The sequence below is a fragment of the Triticum aestivum genome, chromosome 3A (genome assembly GCF_018294505.1).
Source record: "Triticum aestivum cultivar Chinese Spring chromosome 3A, IWGSC CS RefSeq v2.1, whole genome shotgun sequence".
NCBI classification, from domain to species: domain Eukaryota; kingdom Viridiplantae; phylum Streptophyta; class Magnoliopsida; order Poales; family Poaceae; genus Triticum; species Triticum aestivum.
This window is the reverse complement of record NC_057800.1, coordinates 437,327,155-437,349,003: the sequence shown is the minus strand read 5'-3', so window position 1 is coordinate 437,349,003 and position 21,849 is coordinate 437,327,155. Positions and strand designations below refer to the sequence as shown.

Here is a 21,849-nt window from a genome sequence, read left to right as displayed (position 1 = left end):
TAACCTAACGCTTCCGCTTTCGGTCTACGAGGGTACGTGGACACACTCTTCCCCTCTCGTTGCTATGCATCTCCTAGATAGATCTTGCATGATCGTAGGAATTTTTTTGAAATTACATGCTACGTTCCCCAACACTACTGCCCTACCCTTCTCTACTACCGCGGGTACCATCGTGTTGTGCAGTACGTAGCAGTATACCACTCGTAGGACCGGTAGTACCACTCCGGCAAAACTACCGTGTCGGTGGCTTGCCCACTTGCACACACCGGTCGGTACCACCGCTTTAAGCGGTAGTACCGCTTGAGTGTGTGTATGGGCAGATTACGGCTCGATTTGCTCCCTCACTATAAAAGGAGGTCTTCTTCCCCAAGTTGACTTACATCTTTTCTTCCAAGCTCCATTGTTGCCCTAAAGCTCATTTTCGCCCGATCTCTCTCCCTAGCAAGCAAATCTTGTTGATTTTCTAGGGTTTGCTTGAGAGGGCCCCGATCTACAGTTCTACTAAGAGCAATTTGATTCCTGTCACTAATCCCTTGCGGATCTTGTTACTCTTGGGTATTTGGGCACCCTAGATGGAATAGGTCACCTCGAAGCCACAATCCATTGTGGTGAATCTTCGTGGTGATGTTGGGAGCCTCCAATTAAGTTGTGGAGATTGTCCCAGCCTTGTTTGTAAAGATTTGGTCGCCGCCTTCAAGGGCACCACTAGTGGAATCATGTCATCTTGCATTGTGCGAGGGCATGAGGAGAATACGGTTTCCCTAGTAGCTTCTTGTGGAGCATTGTGCCTTCACACAGCTCCAACGAAGACGCACTTCCCCCTAAAGGGAAGAAATTTCGATAACACATTCTCGTCTTCACCGGCTCCACTTGTGGTTATCTCTTACCTTTACTTTGTGTAAGCTATTAACATGTTGTATCTATCTAAACAACCTATTTGTTGCTAAACCTAATTTGTTAAGAAAATCTAACAATTGGTAGTTGCCTATTCAACCCCCCCCCCCCTAGTCAACCATATCGATTCTTTCAATAGCGTTGACTAAAAATAGTGCAGACAGAACAGAGGAAAAACAACAACCGAGCCAGAGCCACCAGACAGTCTGGTTCAAAGGACCGGGCAGTACGGCCCGACTAGAGAAGAAATGTTGTCAGCCAAGGAGGGGCCGGACGGTCAGATCAAAGGACCATATAGTCCACCAGTGCTCCACCGGACAGTCCGGTTGCATGACAAGATAGTCTGTCTGTCTGTAAGAAATCTGCATGAAGCATAGACCCTCTCACCGACGTTGTTTCGTCTGATCATACCCGCAACCCCCGTGCCATCAGCTTCAAGGAATGCGCCGTCCACATTGAGCGGACCATCTGGGGGTTGGTCCAATGATGCGGGACCTGAGTGGCGATGTATAGGATCCGCTTCGAGGTTTGACGGATGACAAGAAGAGTGTTGATGTAGCTTGACAGAAATCTCCAAGATGAATTTGTCATTTGGCGTTGGGTTCGAATGGGTGATCTCGTGACGGACGTGCCATGTGTGCCACATCGTCATGAGCACCGGGAGGCGTTCGTCCACGTTGCACCGGCCGAGGAGGTGCAGGAGTCAGTCCGGCCTGGTGTTGGTGATGTCCTTCACGGCCGGAGTCTATGGCATCTGCAGAAAACATGAAATGTATCCTCTAGGTCCAGTCCACAAAGCATACATAAAGTTTCTTAGCAAGTCTTCATTTCACAATCACGACGGAAGAGCCATGGAGAGACAATTCCGGTACCAACATAAGCAAAGCTGCAAAAAAAAACATTTCACGTGAGCAAGTCGGGTCCTCACGTGCGCCGCTCCCATTTGCTCACAGCCTGATCCGCGCAGACACGGCGGCGGCCGCACGAGCGTGGGGTACGAGTACGTTTGCCGGGCCACGCGTCGTTTCTGCAGTGGGCGCAGCCAGGAAGGAGGAGCAAAGGATCAAGCGCCGTCCACGCGCGAAACCCCACCAACTCTGTGACGCCCAAAACCTACATGCACCAAATCGACCTCGCTTACCACTGGGGCGCTGCCTGCGTGCTGCGCACTGACCCGCGGCTGTCAGTGACGGAAAGGGGCAGCGGGTACGACACGGACTTGGTGGTTCGGTAAAGCAGGACTAATCGTTATAAAATTAAACGGGTGGACTCCGCTAGGCATGATGAGCTACCGATCCTTGCCGTCCACGTGTACCCATGGGCCCAGAGTCCCGCGCCCGCCACCACCATGTACTCGCACATGTATGCATGACACATGGGCCCCAACGTGGCCAGGCTCACCTGTCAGGGAGTACGGCCAACACATGCTAACGGAGGAACGATCGTTGAGAGGAAAGGGCGCCGCAACTCACCCCGAAATCGCGAGACAAACCCGAAACCATCCTCTCTGGGTCGCCTTTCGGTGGGGCCGGCGAACCATGCCCCACATGGCAGCCAGAGTGGTGGAAGAGACCGGTGGTTTGGCCTGCCGAACGCGGATCGGTCGTATAGATTATGTGGTGCGGGATTAGCGAGCGATCGAGCTGTCCCCTACCTGTGTTGCTCTCCCTCTCCCCCTCTTCTCTCTTGCGCGCTTGCTTGCTTCCCTTCTCCGTGTGAGCGAGGCCACCAGCGGAGGAGGGCTGTGCTGAAGAAGGCTGCGCCAGCGAGAGCTTGGTGACTGGGTACGTATCTCCCCTGCTCGTCGAGCTCCAAGCTTTAATTTCTCTCTCTTTTTTCCAATAGTATAGTATTCGTTCCTTCTCTGACTTTTATTTTCCGTGTGATTGCTGCGGATTTCGCTTACTAATTGAGCTGTCTGGGTTGGGGAGGGGGGTTGGGGTCGGGGTCAAACTTGAGGCATCTCTAGTATTTTGGTACTAGTATTAGTTTGGTTCAGCTTGCTGTTGGCTGTTGGGCGTATGGTGTGATTTGTGAATTCTGGCCCGGAAGATGATTTTGTGAGTTCAAGCTTCGGTGTGATTACATGTCTCCTGCTCCGATTTTTCTGTCAAAATAACATGGATCATGGCGGGAGCTTTGTACCGGGAAAGTGTGCATCTCAAATATCTAGAAATGAAGTTGGTGTTTGTTTGTTTGCGAGGTGGGATTAAATCTTTGGAGATATTAGTTTATCGGAGGCTGCTTCATTGTTGAATTCACTTGCCATATGACTACTACAGTATATTTTCTAAATAGTCTTCAGCTAGAGAACCATATAGGCGCAGCTTCGATGATAAAAGATTCATCATAAGAATTTGTTAAAAAAAAATGGACGCTCTTAATTTCTCGAGAACTACTAAAGTACTGTATTCTTTTTTCCACTACACTAGTCTTTAGATTTTTTTTACTGCCAATACTTTTCTCCACTAATGTATTGAGTGATATCAAATGTCTCAACAGTTGGCCTTTTCCTACCTACTGGACCTGCAGTACTTTCAACATGCTTTTTGCATATCACTGCATTAAGGATGAATAAAATGTTAAGCACCGACTGTTTAGGGACGCAGGAGTTTCATACATTCCACAAGACTACTGAAATACTGGAAGACTCGCAATCTCAAGAGATTGCATTCCACGAAGCAGCGCTGGGGTCAACGCTAGTAGGCCATCAAAATGGTAAAGTCTGCATAGTTTTAATTCCGGTCTACTTGGTTAGACTCGTTTTGATCTTTTTCTTTCTCTCTCTCTCACTGAATTCTGGATTTTCTGCTTGGAATACACCTGCACTGTGGCTGCATTAGAGAAGTAGCGACTCTTTCAAAACATACACTCCCTTGAATGCAGAGTCATCGGTTCTAGTACGAAAACTGCCAGTGTGGTGATTTTTACACAATAATTCTTCATGTTATGAATTACATTGCACAAATGTCTAAGGAACATAAACTTCCTTGAATAATATATAATCCTCAGGAATGTGTTATACCACTTTACTGTTATACTACATTGCTTTAAAAATAGTAAATATGTTAAATTGCAGGTGACTGAACATGAGTCTGGATATCTGGATTAATGTAATATAGGTATATTAGATAATAAGAAATCGGATGGTAGTTTTTGTTCCTTGTTGTACTTTTATACTGCATGAGTGTATCTAGCATTAACCTCTTTATACTCTGGCTGCTAAACAATAAACACTACTGCTAAGTTCCAAGTCTATGTAACAAACCTTCTGCAGAAACGAAATACTGCAAGCGATAAGAGGTTGTTGCTTATGTTGTGTGCTGAGCTCAAAGATCAGAATGTTCATATATACGCCAGTCTCTCCCCAGCATCAAGTTGTCAAATTTACCTTCTGTTTTAGAACGGCCAGATATTTCATTGCTCTATAATTCAACTTTGGGATATGCATATGACGTTATTACTACCATTAATTTGTAGCATATGGATGTATGTTCTCTCAAAGACAGCAGTGAGTTTATGAGTTGCAATTTAATTATTATTTGTTTGCAGTCCGCTCTACTGCCGAAGTGTTACAATTTAATTTATTATTTGTTTGCAGTCCACTCTATTGCCGCAGTATCAGCAGGAGACATTGGAATGGCTGAAGTCAGCTTGTTGCATGGTGAATCTGACACATCAGCTACCGGTTTACTGCCAGTGTCATTCTTGTCATGTGGTCCTCGATCTATGGTGATTAACCTTCTAGTTCGTTTAATAATTTTAGTTCCTGATTAAAAAACATACTTCTGTTTCTGGTCTCTGATAAGACAATCACACATCATAACTTATCATCATTTGGTTGATTTCCCCTATTTCTCAGAAGCAACTGCTTAGGTTCATATCTTTTTGATATTGCGTAGGCTCATATCTGGCATTGTGGTCCTGTTGAAAAAGTATGTCGATCTAGGACCCCTGCCAGTTGTAAGGATTATCAGCAAATTACCACAACGGTTGGTTTTACATCTTGTAGCTACTTCACTCAAGAACTATATTTGGAATTTACGTGTTAGCTTTACTTTGGAATTAGATGAATCTTCGTCGTTCTTTTTATCTTCATGTTAATAAGCAAAATGTCCTATTTCTTTGCTTAATAGTCATCACTAAATACACTTGTCAGAAATTAAATACTAAATACTGTTGAGCTGATAAAAAAATCAATACATGTTCTGCTTATGTTACATTGGGAAATCAAGAATGCGGTGGCTTAAAATTTTCAAATCCAATTATATGTTTGGAATTATAAATTAAGGAACTATAAACCTGTAACATGGGATGAAGTGATGAAACCATAACAGTTCAGTGACTGGGACTGGAAATAAACCCATTCTCCTTAGCTGTGGTTGTTTTCTGCAATCCGCTTAGACACTATGAGCTATCTCAGTTTAAGTTACTGTACTTAGACAATGATTATCAGCTACCTTTGTAAAAATCTAACAAAACGATTCCATCTTTGCTTTATTTATCGATTTCATCTGCCTAGAGATACTGCTACTTATGTCAAGTTATGAACTCTGCAGTATGGATTATTCAACTACTACTTTAATATTTGTAGGTTCCAGTATCAGTTCCGTCATCATCTGGCCTTGAAACCATCCTAACACCTAATCCAATGTACAGTGATATTCAGTTGAAAGATGTGAACTACAATGCTACAGGTAATATGGCCTGACTTTCAACTCTTCCAATGTTTTAAGCTGCTGACTTACTGTAGTATTTTAATTTTAGGCTTCATATTTCAGCCTTTCCAGTGTTGTATTGGACTATATGTTCAAGTATATACGTATTTAGCTGCTTCCCTTTATCATGTTATCCTGTTCTTTATCTCACTATGTGGTATCTGAATGTGCTGATATTCTCCTTGTTCTGTCATTGCAGCAATGGAGGAAAGCACCGAGTTCCTTCAGCTGATTCTTAGTGGCAATGATGAAGGCTACAATACTTCAAGCGAACTACAAGTTTGGGATGTTCTGGACTTCTACTTCTCAGAAAGTTTTTCTGATGTACAATTTGATAGTATAATGGGTTTTACAAGTGATGTCAGTACTTCCTCTCATGATTATATGAATATTGCTGACTTGGTAGAGCGGCCTGTGGCACTCCTGTCTCTCAATGAGACAGAGGAACCAAATAATGCAGCCAATAAGGCTCTGGTCGACCACAGTAGAATGGACCCAGATGACACATCCTTGTACCTTCAAATGAAACCACCAGATTCAGAAATCGAAAGTACTTCTGCCTCTCAGGATGTGATAGGAATTGAGTATGTCGATTCAATTCCTAGAGGTCTACCTTCAAATGAAAAGCTTCATTCTAGAGGTCTGCCTGATTTAATGGATGTTGACTCATCCAATCGTCTACGAAAATCACCAGTGAGAACGAAGCATGTCACTCTTGTACTTGATTTGGATGGTAAGCAGGCGATGTGTTCACGTCATTCAATTATACTTCTGAAGTTTTCTTTCTTCTAGTAACTGTGACTTAGGAAGCAAAGTTCATAGATATTCAGACTACATCGGCTGTAATTAAACCATGGGGATTTGATTATGCTCTCCTATGATTAGGATTGTTTAAAGCAATCCCCGCAAGCCCCATCAATATGTTGGATAAAATGGATCCAAATTTCTGTTTCCTTTGAAATCTTTGATCATCCAGTTCACTGTGAATGGTTTTCTTTTTCTTTGTGGTGTCATAAATTTTCAGTTTTTTATTTTAGGTCATGCATTAGCGCATTATCTTCAGCATTGCAAAATTCAGTTGTGATGTCAGCATTCTTACTACGATTGCTATTTTTTTTAAGATGGTTTAACCATTTTTCATATGCAGAGACTCTTGTCCATTCAACATTGGATCACTGTGACATATCTGATTTCAGCATTCAAGTTTTCTTCAATATGAAAGACCATACAGTTCATGTGACACAAAGGCCCTACCTGAAGATGTTCCTTGAGAAGGTAGCTCAGATGTTTGAGCTTGTCATTTTCACAGCAAGTCAGAGAATCTATGCTGAGCAGATAATAGATAGGCTTGACCCTGATGGGAAATTGATCTCGCAACGAATTTATCGTGAGTCGTGTATATTCTCTGATGGCAGCTATACAAAAGACCTGACAATTCTAGGAGTCCACTTGGCAAAAGTTGCTATAATTGACAATACGCCACAGGTAACATTCCTTCCAAAATATGTTTTATCTCGACAGGCAGAAATGTTTCTCCTTTGAAAACGTTGGCTAAAGGGGGAAGGATCCCTCCTTAACTGCCCACTGTATAGAAGTGCGACCTTTCCGCGAATTAGCGCGGATAGCACCGCAGCGAAGTCCGCATAGCGGACTCGAATGCAGGTGGGCGGGTTCAGCACCTTGAACTCCAGCCATGAGCTAGTGCCCAGTTCTCAGTGTTTCTACTTTCTGTTTGTAGTTTTCAGTCTAGTAGCTATATTATCTAGGCATGTGACCTGCAGGTATCTTAGTTGCTTCCTTTTGAATCAAATCAAAACTTTTAACAGCTAGAATCGCTCTCTTCATGAGGGCTTCACAACTCCTGAACACTCTTATGGATGCATTATAGCTGAAACCTCTCTTGTTTCAGGTTTTCCAGTTGCAAGTCGATAATGGCATCCCGATAAAGAGCTGGTTTGACGACCCCGCGGACCAGGAACTGGTTGAGTTACTCCCGTTCCTCGAGACCCTTGTTGATGCCGAGGACGTAAGGCCACTAATCTCAAAGACTTTTCATGGCAAAGTCCAGCAGGATTAGACTTAAGATGCATCATTATCATGCACTGAGCCTGAGCCTGAGCCTGCCACAGTGTCAGCGAACTCCGTCCTGGGAAATTAGGTATAGGATCAGCATTCACCCATTTATGTTATGTTGGCTGTTACAGATAGCAAGCATAAACTGCATGTCGCCATGGCTTGTATACGTAGTATTGCTCGGGTTTTCTGTGTGGCAGGTCTGTGTACATAAATTATACTCCCTCCGTTCCAAAATAGATGACCCAACTTTGTACTAAAGCTAGTATAAAGTTGGGTCATCTATTTTGGAACGGAGGGAGTAGTATTGAATAAAGTGATCTGAATCCAGTTTTTGCTCAAAGGGACCTCTCAAGCAGCACAGAGTAGCTGACTATGCCTGAAGCTTTCACCTACACAAAATTCTCCCTAAATCTCTATCCTGGTTGTAGAACAATCGTAAATTTCCATTTTATTTCTGGAATAGCGCCTGACACACATGCTTTGGAGTATGTGTGCGGCTAGAAGTGGGATAAGACTGCCTCACTGTTATTATTTCTTTCTTTCATAGGTTAATTTGATAAATGTCACTTGAATTCTGACGATTCCGAGAAACGCCACTGCAATTTGCAAACTTTGAAAAATGCCATTTCCAGTGGCATTTTTCAGAGCCACAGTAGGAATGGAGGGAGTAGATAGAAAACCAATCTCCATGCCCTTGTGAAGCGATCTCTTCACCACCATCAAAATGCTTCCTAGCAAAGGGGCAGCGAGCTAAGACTAGGGACTGTACTCTTGGCGACGAAAACTCAGGGTTTGCGCAACATTGCGTTTCAGCGAGCTAAGATGAAATTGCCGTTTCCCCCCCAAAAGGCAAACAGGAAATGATCATCTGCGTTTGCCGTGTTTAAAACCAGAAGCCACTGATTCGACTACGTGGTGGCAATTATCACCTGCAGCAAAAGTGTCCTTTATAAGTTTATATATATCTTTCTGAAGTTGCACATTGATGACAAACATCTCTACAACAGAAAACGGGTTAGCATTCCTTCCTTCCCCTTCTGTCTCCTCGCCCTAGAAAAAGTAACCGGCGCCTAAATAGCTCAGATTACAAGCCACTGGACTGACTACCCACCCCCATCCAGTGTGCACACAGGCAGATACAACAAGCTGATGGCCCGGAACAGAACGAAGAGCTTCACACGCTTCCAGATCAGACAGCACACATAAGCATCAAACCATGGGCTGCCCTGCGCTGTAAACCTTGCGGCATCCCCACCCAAGCTTAATCCGCCACTTCGTTCCTCGCTGTTTCGTTAGCCACCAGCCGCACTCCAGGATGGCATGTCGGATGCGCCTGACTGGCCACTAATACATCTGCGACATACCGTAGGGAACAACGCCGACCTTCCTGTGAGCACTTGCCGCCACTCCTGTTGTAGTTGGAGCCATGCCATTAAGGGATCTCGAGTATAGGTTTGATTCCGCTGATAGCCTATCAGAAGAACCCCTTTTCGGCCCTGCTGATTGATGGAACGGAGGTGCTCTCATGTCCAGAGCAACATCAGGCACAGTTGAACTGTTTGCGCAAGCATAGGCCTGCTGGTGCAGCGTATACATTTCGGCCTGCGATGGCTCAGAGCAAGCTGACTTTGCCGGTGTCTGATAATAACCGTATATTTGCGGGATTTGCTGTTGGGGAGGATAACCTGAGCTCATTGCTGCCACTCTTCGTGGGTCATATGTATCCTTCATGCCACCATTTTCGTAAGGCAGAACTGGACCAACAACCCTTCCTGGTCTTGCTGTATAATTGACAAGCATTATATGATTAGATTAAAACTAGTACCAGCTAAGCACGTATATCAAGCATGGACTAGAAAGCACCTGTTGGCACTCTTTGTGGAGCCTGTGAGGTTCTCTGGACATTGCCAGAATATTTTTCTGAATCTCGATGATTTTTATAAGACTCGTCAGGCGAAGGCTTATCCCTTGATGGGCCAATACGGGGTTGTTCCTTTCCATGAATTGGAGCTGAGTGAACAATAGTAGACCTGTAAAAACATTAACAAATGTTTCATGAATCAGTTCGCAAGAACTAAATGTCCAGCCAGGTAGTGGGCAATTTGAAGTGTGTATCATCTCCTGGCATGTCAATTTGGCCGACCAGCCTAACAGTACATAGGAAAGTTGACTTCAATGTTCTACAATCCACATTCAGTTGCATGAAGCCAACTCTGACATGGCCCAAATTTTATGCTCGCTATTTGGTTAGGAACTGTTCCATTAACATAGTGGTCGTTACGATTTCACTTTATTAACATATTTTGCCATATTTTTATCACTGTTTTAGCAATATGGATTTTACAACAGCGGCCGGTCAGCAGTGGGGCATCACGGTGTGCCAGGGATCCCTCCATCAGCCTTTGCTCAGAGGCGGGATGCGAGCGTGGCGGTGTGGTCCTAGGTCCTAGCGCTAGCGGCGTGAGGGAGATGGCAGTGTTTGGTTCGGCTGTTCATGGCATGCAGGCATGATGTGTGTGGCTGCATGTGCCCTAGTCTCAGCGAGATGCCAAAATGCATCTCACAGGAGGCCTTGGGCCATGACTATTACTTGGCCTAAGCCCTACACGGTGGTTTTCTTTGGATTTTCAGTTAACCGCGACTTAAAACTGAATTTGACTGCACTAGTTCGGTTAGTCAATTCTACAAACCGAACTTTCAGCTGCCAATTGAAAAACCCAATAATTCAGTTTAATTTTTGCCCAGCTCTAGCTACAGACATTGAAATCCAAAATGTTATTCATTATGTCATGTCAACATTGGCTCATTTCACCTTCTTGTGAAAGCATATTAAGATAACATTGTCATCGGAGTTAAAGTGTGGCCAATGTATTCATTGTATCATATTAACATAGGCTCGTTTCACCTTCTTGTCAAACCATATGAAGACAACATTATCACTAGACAAGGTGAAGTGTGACAAATGACGGTGTGCCTAAGTTCCAAACTGTGACCCTGACCAATGTATTAAGCTCTGATGTGTGCCTTTTAGCTGTTCTGAACTCCTGCCGCTAATATAATAAAGGTAGAGAAAGAAATATCATGGAACGTGAAAGGTTACCTAGGAAGAGAGGTGTGCTTTCTATCCATTGGAACTACAGGGCCATTCTCACTATTTTCTTCAAGATGAGCAAACTGCTTCCTAAATTGATCAACAGCACTGCATAAACATAGGTAGAGAAGTGTCCCAGTCAGTAGACTGCAAAGATACAATGAAAAAAAGGTGAAAGCATGTGCAAAAGCACCATCTAATTCCAAAGATATTATTGCTCAGACCTTGGGTATAGAAAGGTTGTCCTTTCAGTGCCATTGGTGTAGTCTTTGAGCAATTGTGGATGGTATTCCAATATCTCACGAAATATAAGCTCCCTTATGTCTTCTTTTGTCACTCTTCTACGCTCAAACTCAAACTCCATTTTTGTGATTGGTTGGCAGGATGGTTCTCTCTCAACCTTGGCAAGCCCTTTAAAGTACGGATGAGACAATGCCTGACAGAAATCACAAGTTTCCAAATAATGTCACTTTATGCACCTCAATAACTCGAGAGTACAAGACACTGCTACCAACATAAGCAGGGCTGTAAAAACACTAGCAATGTACCTCTTCAGCAGTTGGGCGGTCCTTTGGATCAAACGCTAAAAGCCTTTGCAACAGGTCTAAGGCCAAAGGATCTGCATTGGGAAATTTATGCGAAAATGAAATCAGCTCTTTCTTTCTCATGCTGCTCAGATACCTCCTTGCTTTCTCATTCCGGACCTGGAAAGGAAGAACCTATTAATGTCAATTGGATAACCGACCAAATAGACTATAGAAGGATTCCCAAATAAAACAAGAACTATACCCGAGAGATTGTATCCATAGATGGTGTGCCCAAAAGATCAGTCATCAAATCTAACTGATGTACAACATTTTTACCAGGAAACAAAGGTTTTCCTGTCAAGACCTCAGCAAAGATGCACCCGATGCTCCAGACATCAATGGCGGGTGTATACTGCAATTTTGTTAACATAGCATTTATGTTAGAAAAAAACATGCATGAGTAACAAGTTATTTGTTTATCAGTACCGCATCATGATAATGTTCATTGAGAACAATCAAATATAACAATGTCTGAGATGCTTTCACAAGTCTCAACACAAATGTAACTCATATGATTTTTAACAGCTCCTACCGAGAACGATACGAAGTCAAAATTCTATGTAGCATAAATTTACATAAAAATGGAGCAACTTCATGTTTGAGCACTTAATGCATGATCAACAATGTGATAAGGAAACAACAAACATATGATTATGACGGTGGGGAAAGTCAAAGTGATGGTTTATGAATTAAATTAGCTTTTCACAAAGAAGCAGAGCTTGTTTCAATAGAAGGTGTCGTGCTCCCATAAAATATCCCTATAAGGGCATCTCCAACGGCAACCCTCAAACCTCCCGCAACCTGTATTGGTCCGCGGAGCGGTCCGGACGCGATTTTCTCTCCAGCAAACCGGAGACAAACGTGGGGGGACTTTGCGGGAGTCCAGACCGATCCCACGCCCTCTTCTGACCGCCTTGGCCCACCAAAACCCCTCCTCCCTCGCCCGCGCACGTTCCCGCCCGGCGCCAGCTGCCCGCATTCATGCCGCTGTAGAGCGCTCCGCTTAACATTGAAGACGGCTCAGGGCGGACGCGACCTCTCACTGCCTCCGTCATTGAAGCGGCCGTGCTGGCCGAGGGCGCCGCCCGCGATGCGTCTCCGATGTCCGCACCTGTTCAATGCCGGGGATGCGTGACTGGACGGGACGGACATCTACCACACCCGTTCAATGCCGCTGTCCATCCGTATGCCGCCATTAAGCAGGCTCGCCAGCCGAGACTCCGGCGACGCGCATTGACGCACCCGGACACCTTGCCTCACCGGAATCCGCTATATAAAGGCGGCCACACCCGGCTAACTCCACACCCAAAGGTACAGCCTGCACCGACGCCTTTGTCGGCGTTCCAGCAGGTGCAGGAGGAACAGTGGTTGATGAGGACATCAATACCATTGTTACACCCACAGCCCCTGCTACTATACATACTGGACCAATTACTAGAGCTCGTGCACGCCGGTTAAATTACCAGGTACTTCCGTTTCTTGGTAATGATTCTAATGTTCATGAGAATATGATGCTGCCTAAATTGGATACATTTGTTTTGCTTACAAATGAAGGGCCTAGCTTGGAGAAGGATGAACATTGGAGCAAGAACAAGCATGGAGATGATGGCATGCGCAAGGAAACAAGAACGGAGTTTCAAGTGATGATTTCAGGACTTTGAAGCCACCGTAATGAGTGCATGAAGTCTTGGACGAAATATACAAGATGCCACTTCACAAATTTCGTCCAGAGGCTATTATAGGTGCTGCGTCACCTTATTATTGGGCCAGGCCCATGTAATTTCGAAACACATAAGTATAGGCTGTTTTAGAGTCCGTATGTGTGGGGAAACAAGAGATAGGGTTGGTTTCGGACCCCTCCTACAAGGGCCACGAAATTCCCCCCTCTTCATCCATATATACAGCCCTTAGGGCGTCGTTTAGACTTTGGGTTTTGTTTAGATTAAAAATTCGCCATAGCTGCAACTTCGCGTACTTCGTTTGTGTTCAACGACCAGACCAAGGCGTCACAGAACCCCACCTTGATCAATAAAGCTTTCATCTTATATTCGCAATATCCAGATTTGCAATCTTAGTTTCTTGCTTGTTCTTCGTTTGCTTGCAGGAAATAGACCTTTGTGGTCACGTTGATCATGCTCCAGCGTGGTCAATAACCTCTCGGAGTTGATTTAGCGATTGCTAAGGCACGACGTCCTCGCACGTTCGTAGTCGGATCGTGAAAGTCTACTCCTCCGAAACGATATTCACCATCTCATCAAAAGATGGGACACCTTTGCCTCTATCAGTGGTACAACATGTTCTTTCTGGAGCAGCACCGGCTGGCGGAGGGCCAGATCTACGGCGAGCGTGCGAGCGAGGAGGCCATGGCGGCCATGGCTGCGACGAACCCCAACTTCGTCGCGGAGCAGCGTGTCATCTACGATGCCGTCCGCGCTCAAGCCGCCGCTCTCCAGGAAGCGGCCGCCGCCGAGGCACAGCTCCAGGTGATCGCGGAGGAGAACAACGCCAGCTGCTCCGCCGATGATCTATCCGACGACCCGGTGGGACGACGATAGCGCGGGCATCACCATTTCCATCGTAGACCTCACGTCCACCGGCAACGGACAAGGCGCAGACTCCTCCGAGGATCAGTAGGGCACTGGAGGCGGCAGGGCCTTGTGTCCCATGTGGGCCACTCCGTCTCCCGTGTTCTACTCTTCCTCGTCAGAGACCGCAACTAAATTCATCGCTCTTATCGCCGGTGCTCATGAAGACGCGGATGGAGGATGACAAGGGCTTGGACGCCGGACGCCGCCGCCGTAGGATAGGTTTAGGGTCGGCTCTTTTTCCTTTTGTTCTAAATGTTAGAAATGTGATGAAAATCCGTCGTGTTTGTATGAAATCCGTCATGTTTACCAGTCCGCGGACGGATGCGGGAGGAAATTTGCGGGTTGCCGTTGGAGATGCCCTAAGATCTGTATGGAAATGAGGTTTCATGCCACAGCATAAATAAGCTTGGAACAAAACTAATGGACCAATCACCGAAGAACAACGATTTGTATTAATAGGTTGATTAATTGTAACGAAAGATGCATGGTATGTCAACGCAGCACCATTAGTCTTTCGTTATGTCAAGCTGTCAGCAGAGTGCTTTAACCAAAATTCAACCAAGAGAATGCTAATAACGGAGGGAAGCTTACCTTTGAAAAGAAGGAACCACAGAGCTCTGGAGCTCTATACCATCTTGTCGCAACATAATCCTGTAGTGCAATTGAACAAATAGACATCATGATGATTAGCTCAAATCAAACAAGTCGGAAATGTAAGGATGGCAGAATATAGGTATTCCTTGAACATACCGTCCAAAAGATTGTTGTAGGGGTATCGTTGAATGCAACTCGTGCCAATCCAAAATCACAAATCTTCAGTTTGCAGTTGGAATTTGCCAATATATTCTTTGGCTTTAGGTCCCGGTGATAAACATTAGCTGCAGTTACATATGGTCATAGGATTAGCAATGGGTGCAGGCAGCAAAAGGAGCACGACTGGACATGTTATTTATACAGATTTTGTTCATGGAAAGAACTGTGGAGATACTCCTTTTTGGTTGTTGAAAAGACTACCACCACACAGGTATACCATTTGAACCAGCAAATATGTAAGTTATCAGGAAATTGCGTAATAAAATCTTTAAATCATGAGGAAACAACCCGCACTCTATGAAAGAAAATCTATCCTGTTGTTCACCCCCTAATGCCTACGATTGAGATAATTTGCTGTTTCTGAGCATATTTGGAATTCAGGTGATGGCCATATGTTTATCACCTATCTTCCCTACCCAACCAGTATGGCACTAGTTGGTACAGATTTTTTTTGCTTTGAACTCAAGAACTTCAGCTAATCTAATATATGCCATATGCAAATTATTTGTATATGCTAACAATACCGTACATACTGCACCAACTATAAGCGTTCGGGTTTATTTAGCTAGTATATCTAACTAGAAGGTGGTGACCTGATACAAGCTCACCACAGAGCAAATTTACTGTATGGTCCAGCGACATATGATCTTCGAGAAAGATAAATCGGTATGTTACCTACCAGTGTGAATGTACTTCAGAGCCCGGAGTAATTGGTAAAGAAAGAATTGGTAATGCTCCTTTGTCAAGTCATCATTAGCCTTTATAACCTGGTGGAGATCAGACTCCATGAGCTCAAAAACGACATAAATATCTTTGAAGTCTCGTCTCGATGGAGGTAACATAATATGCTTGATCTCAACAATGTCAGGATGTCTTAAGAGCCTCAGAAGCTTGATCTCACGGAGAATCCGTGCAGCATCAGATATGTGCTCAAAGATATCATGTATCTTTTTTATCGCCACTTTCTCTCCGGTGTGGACATCTATTGCGGAGCACACGACACCGTAGCTGCCCTTTCCAACGATTTCCTGAATCTTGTATCGACTTGCGTCGCCGTACTCCGTAAAAAACTCTGCCTCTGCGGAACTCTGGAAAAGAATTGCAGATATCATGTCAAATACATTTCACAAATCTAGCACTGGAAGCTCGTCAGAAGCTCCCGGCGACAAGAAGCTTGAGTGATCAATGGACCATCAGTTCTCGCAATCATATACGTATATACAAACAATTGATGTCACGCTGTCAAGCAAAAGCAGAAATGGCACGGTAGGTGGTGGGTCGCAAAAATGATGGCATATCTCCAGATACTTTTAATGGACGACATGTAAAATAACTAATCATTGGGAAGCTACAACCAGTATTAAGGAATAGATGCCAAATTCAACTGTTGTGCAGGTAGATCAAAGAAATTTTCTTGAGGAGAAAGATCTTGAAGCGTTGGTTGCGAAACTGAAATCGTGACACGCACCACTTGTGAGTCAAGTGCTCGTGCACAGATCGGGGAGAAGAGAACCCCACAAGAAAAGCCAACAGCTTTGCCCACCGACAAGGAAAAGCAACGGCCACAATGTGTTTGCGCGGGCAGCCTCTCGAGGTCACAGAACGCGGTCAACTTTTGCATGTGAATTGCGAACTGTTATAGTAAAGGAGCGCCAAATTACACCTTTTTTCCCAAATATAGAAGCAAGACTGCCGCATAACTCAATGCGATGCGACGGGAGTGCGGAAAATGCATGGGACAAGAAGATGAAAGCGAGAAGGACCGACATGATCATATTAGAGATTCAGGTTACAGAGGGAAAAGATCGTGGACGGCTAACGAAAATACTGCCAAAAAATACCTACCCTTGTGGGAATAAAAATAAATTCAAACATCCGGATTGACACGGCACTGAAATGAGAATAGTGATACGGCGGCGGAACGTCAAATCTATGGGAGTGATGCCCAGAACAGAAACAAGAAACAGTGCCGAACAGAAAGGGAAAACGAAGGCTTGAACGGACAGAGACCCCAAACAAGGCAAAGCATTGCCTCGAAATAATAAAAAAAAAAACAAGGCAAAGGAGCAGCTGAGCTGCATCAACCAGCTCGACTGGAGCGGAATTCACGCACGCAAAAATGCTAGGGATCTCTGGGAAGGAGCCCACCTTCTTGCGCTGATCCTGCTGCATCTCGCCGCTCACCGGATCTCGCCCGGAATCTCCTCGGTTCCCCTGTGCCGTACGGGCGGCAACGACAACAACAACACCAAGCCCACCTCCGAATCACCACGGTCAGACACACGGCATTTGCTGGCGCCGGGCCGGGCCGGCGAGGCCGAAAAGCGCACACGCCGCAGGGCGCCGGCGGGCGGATCGTGAGACGGGACGAGGCGACGAAGGGAGGGCGGGAAACTGGGGGGGAGACCCTAACCCTAGCGACGGGGCGCCGGGGCAGGGCTAGGGCTCCCTCTCTCTCTCTCTCCTGTTCCTCCTCTCCTGGTCTGCGCTCGCGCTCCGGGAGGGGAATAAGAGAGAGAGAGGAGGAGGACGGGTGGAGAGGAGAGGAGAGGAGGCAGGCAGTGTGTCTGGCTTGTTTTTGTTGCCATGAAATGAAATGAGAGGAATCCTGCTTTGATTTCCGTGCGCGGGCGGACGAGATTGCCCCTCCCCGGTTGGCCGCCTGTCGTGGGTCGCGTGGCCTGGGGTTGGTTGGAACCCATTTCATTTCTCGCTTCAGGTTTGCTCCTCCTTCCTTCGCCTCGTCTGACCCATTTTTATCTAATGCTGATGCGCCCTGCTGCTTGCATACGGTGGATTTACCGGTGGGCCGTCGGTGACGACGAGAAAATGGAGGTGGCTTTCCAAATGTCAAATCCCTTTTGGTATCTTCTCATAATCAGTGGTAGTTTATGCTCGGGTCCTTGGCCATTTGTTATGGTTCCAAAAATCTATTTTTTGGACTAGTTTGTATTCTCACTCCGATGAGCCAGTGTTATTATCCGTTTGCTGTGTTTTAGGATGCGATATCATGGTATTTATTGCGTACTACTATATATATAATCCCTCCTATTTAGAAGAAAAGGGCATTAAACATTTCTCTCGTGGATAACCATGGAGCTCGCCATACTTAGCGGTTAATTACTCTCCTCCAATTCATAGGTTGTGGTCTCACTGGGAAAGTAACATGCGAACGGTTTTCTAGGATCGGGGAAGGAGAAACGGACTCGACGCACCCCTCTTTGCTAGAACTCACATGAAAGGGCTGCATACACACCGATAATTCAATCAAAATAAGTAAAATTCATTCTAATTTAGAGACGGTATCTTTGAAACACAAAGTTGAAAGTGACACTAGATTATTGTCATGTTTCACCAAACACTAAGAAAATTACTCCCTCTATTTACTTATGTAAGATGTTTAAGTCTGTTCAGACAGTGCTCTAAACAGTTCAAAACCAGTTGTTTAAATTACCTTATAAAAACGAACGAAGGGAGTACGATACATACATCACTTCCATAGTCGCCGGTGAGCAACTTTGCAAATAATATTTGTACGCATAGTTTAGCAAATGATTATAAAATGGTGTGATATAATTATAAACCTTACAAAATCTACGGTTGCTTCCTTTCTTCTAGTACCACGCCTTTCTTTCTCCCTTTTGATTTTGGTTCTTAGCTTGCGCCTCACTTTCGAGGCCCCGTTGGCCTCCATCCGGCTAAACAACGTGGTGGACAACCAATGTGTTGCCCTCCTTTTTTTTCTTCCCCTTTTCAGGAACGCCAACCAACGTGTTGCCCTTGTTCCTGTGATATGCGTATCTTGGCTATGGCTAGACTAAACCTAGCAATGCACGTATCTGACCGTGACATTAGCACTTAAGCCACAGGTTAGTGGAGCTTAATAATTTGCTGGTGCCTGAGGATTAGGTGGCGGGCATTTGTTTTGGAATTGAAGTTTCAACTAATTAGTGTGCCCTTTAAGTTGCATCCTCAATGGTGATGCTTTTCTATAAATAAATAAAATGTTCCACTGTACGACTTAGTTCAGGGAAAGAATAGTTTGCTACTGCCATTTCAAAATATGAGCGTTCCCTTGAGATTGATTAAGTTAATTCTGATGTGGCTTATTTGTAAGCACCACCGGGAGCTTTCATATTCAGCATCAGCTACCAGACTACAATCAAAAGGAAGAGAGGACCGCTAGATGTTAGACTAGCTCTAGAAGCAAAGGGGGCGTTAAATGCTAGGGAATATATTACATATGTGTTTGGTTGTGTGAATAAGTTAAACTCCGGCTTTGGCCCGCTTTATCTTTCGAAGTAGGCTCACACACCATTTTATAGATAAAATTGCATGATCAAACATTACAAGTTTTTGAGGAAACTCTCTTAACTGGTCAAATAATAATTAGACAAAACACGAAAAGCAACAACACCAATACACAAAAAATGCACCAGAGGGCGCCGCTAGCTTGCCGCCAAGCAAGAGCACATGAGCAGCATGAATGCAAAATAAGGTGCAGCCGAGGGAACCGAACGCAAATAAATTGTGGCTCCTAGAAGAAACCGCCACACTCCATCACCACCTTCCCAATGAACTGCCGTGGAAAGGGCCTTCCGCCCTCTCAGTTCGTATCAAGGACCACCGATCTTGCCAGCGAGCAGAGGGTACCAAGAGCCCAGACCATAGGGCCACATGTATATGAGAGGAACAAACAAGGCTGCCAAAAAGATGGAGCCCGAGATGCATGGTGTCACAGTCCATGCTAGCCCGACGAGTGTACCGCACTGCCATTCGGAGATTATATACTCCCCCAGTGAGCCCCCCCTCCCCCTGAGCGTAACGACGACACTCGCCACCATCATGACGTTCGTCACCACATGCATGAGTTTTCATTGGGAGCATGGACATGGGGAGGGAGGTTTGCCTTAGCAGTGCCCGGGAGGGACGCGACACCCGCATGCATCATCCATGGAGCAAGGAACATTCACTTGGTTCTCCCACACACCTCGTGAAATGATCCTAGCCACCGATCCCGCCTCGAGGGGCACCACGACAGGATCTAGGCCTACACATCTGTATTAGGGTCCAGCCACCGCTAGCGGCAGCAACTTCCTCACGACCAGACACTATTGATTTCTTCATCATCTACACGGCCAAGGAAAAGAACCAACACTGTGATAGGTCTCAAATATATTGATATTTTTTCTATGATTCATGCTATATTGGTATCAATTATAAACACTTTGGGCATATTTTTTTATCGGATTTGGACTAATATATTAATCTAGTGCCCAGTGTGAGTTTCTATTTTCTAGTGTTCTGTATTTGTAGGAAAATACCCTAAAATATGTCCCCAAAAATCTAGAAAAAATAGTTTCAGGATATTTAAGACGAGAAGGATCCCTAGAGACCTTGACCCACACCTGGTGAGCCCCATAGCCCCTAGGCGCCATAGGGTAGACTGTGATGGATATGGAGATTTTTCGGCATAGCACTTTTATCCCACCAAGCTTGGCAGATGCTAAAAGAGCCTCTCTCACTTAGCGCCGGGAATTCTAAAGATGGTATATTTCCCGGAGGTCAGCCACGACAACGAGATCAATGATGCACATCAATATCCAGGCTAAAAATATTCATGCGCCGACAACCACGACAATGAGACCAGTGATACAGCGGCTAGATCGCTGGTTTACTCCACGCCAAACATGACCAAATTCAACGTTGACGCGGCAGCATCACAGTGTTGCTTATGGTGCATGGGAGTAGTTTGCAGGGACCGTGAAAGTAATTTTCTAGGAGTGTCTGCGGTATTTTTTGGTGCCATAGTTGATCCTCCCACCCTCGAAGCACCGTCCATTCATGAACTCATGGCTTTAGTTGAGGACCTCTATGTTCAACAGATTCATGTGGCGTCAAATTGCAAGGTAGTGGTGGAGGCCAGCGAGAAAGGAAGCTCAGCTAGTTATGGTGTCCATGAGATCATAGATCGTTCTAGGACTTTTATTTCCTGCAATTTTATGTATGAGTTTAGAAGTTTGAAGGTCGAGGCTCACACTCTCGCAATGATGCTCTTTATTTAGGGGTTGGCCGCCATGCTTGGTCAGGCCAACCCAACATTATCTTTTTTGACCCTGTAAATTTTGTGCCGAATTAGTAAAAGCTTCCTGAGCTTGCCCAAAAAACCAGAGCAACAGTATATCGGATTGGAAAATCTTTTTTTAGTAAAAAAAAACAAGCCTGTTAGCTTGGGGACGAGGGCACTAATCTAGTGAAAAAACATTTAGCACGGTGATGAGGGCACAAATCCAGCAATGGATGGGTGGGGGGTGAGCGGGCCAACAAAGAAATTCAAACACCTAGTACATGATCAGTTGAATTTTTTGTCAAACCGGACTCAAAACGAGCGCCCACACTTGTCAATGCATAATTGGCCAAAAATTCTACTTAGACTGAAACCAAATTCCGATTGATAATTAGGCAGGCCTATAATGATGCTGCGGAGCAGCCATCTTTGTCACGTTGGGGCAAAACTGCATTCTTTTTTCTCTTGTATGCACGCTTCTAGTGGAGCAGGAAAAAAAATTACTACACCCTTTGTTTCTAAATATAAGATGCTTAAAAACTGTCAAAACATCTTATATTTATAAACAGAGGTAGTACGCGAATTGAGCTTAGCTCAGATGGTTAGGTTACCAACTCACCATGGTTTAATTTCTAAACTTGGCACCAATGCATTTTTTTTTAAAAGCGTATGTTTCTAGTCCGGCTCGCTCCATCCTGGGCTCAAACCTGGTCTAAATCATCCTCGTCCAAGTCGTGTCCTCTGCATGTGACCCCTGGCCCGCCCGTCATTGAAACTAGAGGGGCCCGCCTGCCCACCCACCCATCCCTCTCTCTTCTCCTTTCTCTATCTTCCCCATCGTGCCGGCTTCGGGCTCGAGCACGCCAGTACTACCACCAGCACTCGTCGGCTCCGGTACTCTTGGGGCTGCAGGGCGGGGCTGCGGCCGCAGTTGCGGGACGGGGTGGCGCCTCGCGCTCGGCTGACGGAGAGCGCAACAGACGAAGGTGCGGCGAGATGCGGGCGCGGTGCGCGG

At 45.3% G+C, this 21,849-nt stretch overlaps 2 protein-coding genes across 9 annotated transcripts; one reads left to right on the top strand and one right to left on the bottom strand.

The window, feature by feature from the left end:
- The first annotated feature begins 2,495 nt into the window (after window positions 1-2,495).
- LOC123061544 (probable phosphatase PSR2) lies at window positions 2,496-7,884 on the top strand. Of its 8 annotated transcripts, none has more exons than XM_044484685.1 (8): window positions 2,496-2,678; window positions 3,496-3,612; window positions 4,496-4,626; window positions 4,797-4,886; window positions 5,489-5,591; window positions 5,812-6,345; window positions 6,760-7,097; window positions 7,522-7,884. In XM_044484685.1, exons 3-8 carry the CDS (start codon window positions 4,534-4,536, stop codon window positions 7,687-7,689), a joined length of 1,326 nt encoding a protein of 441 aa, XP_044340620.1. In that variant the 5' UTR covers window positions 2,496-2,678; window positions 3,496-3,612; window positions 4,496-4,533; the 3' UTR covers window positions 7,690-7,884. The 8 variants fall into 8 exon arrangements, with proteins under 8 accessions (XP_044340620.1, XP_044340623.1, XP_044340617.1 ...); XM_044484682.1 differs by having other exon boundaries at window positions 2,524-2,678; window positions 3,397-3,612; XM_044484686.1 differs by having other exon boundaries at window positions 2,534-2,678; window positions 3,504-3,612.
- A 734-nt stretch (window positions 7,885-8,618) lies between these two features.
- On the bottom strand, window positions 8,619-17,350 carry LOC123061543 (mitogen-activated protein kinase 10). The gene is made up of 10 exons (XM_044484681.1): window positions 16,916-17,350; window positions 15,447-15,855; window positions 14,705-14,832; window positions 14,546-14,605; window positions 11,569-11,718; window positions 11,328-11,483; window positions 11,004-11,215; window positions 10,789-10,887; window positions 9,552-9,718; window positions 8,619-9,469 (listed from the first exon to the last, which is right to left on the bottom strand). Exons 1-10 carry the CDS (start codon window positions 16,937-16,939, stop codon window positions 9,033-9,035), a joined length of 1,842 nt encoding a protein of 613 aa, XP_044340616.1. The 5' UTR covers window positions 16,940-17,350; the 3' UTR covers window positions 8,619-9,032.
- Window positions 17,351-21,849: the final 4,499 nt, after the last annotated feature.

Bases quoted from the DNA above. Each gene is read 5' to 3' on its own strand.
- LOC123061543 (XM_044484681.1), bottom strand. From the start codon at position 16,939: ATGCAGCAGGATCAGCGCAAGAAG. The intron at 11,719-14,545 runs GTAAGCTTCCCT...ACAAAATTGCAG, and splicing joins GTGGTTCCTTCTTTTCAAAG to TATACACCCGCCATTGATGT. The intron at 9,470-9,551 runs GTGCTTTCTAGT...TCAATTATACAG, and splicing joins TCCACAAAGAGTGCCAACAG to CAAGACCAGGAAGGGTTGTT.
- LOC123061544 (XM_044484682.1), top strand. From the start codon at position 3,465: ATGAATAAAATGTTAAGCACCGACTGTTTAGGGACGCAGGAGTTTCAT. The intron at 4,887-5,488 runs GTTGGTTTTACA...TAATATTTGTAG, and splicing joins ATCAGCAAATTACCACAACG to GTTCCAGTATCAGTTCCGTC. The intron at 7,098-7,521 runs GTAACATTCCTT...CTCTTGTTTCAG, and splicing joins TAATTGACAATACGCCACAG to GTTTTCCAGTTGCAAGTCGA.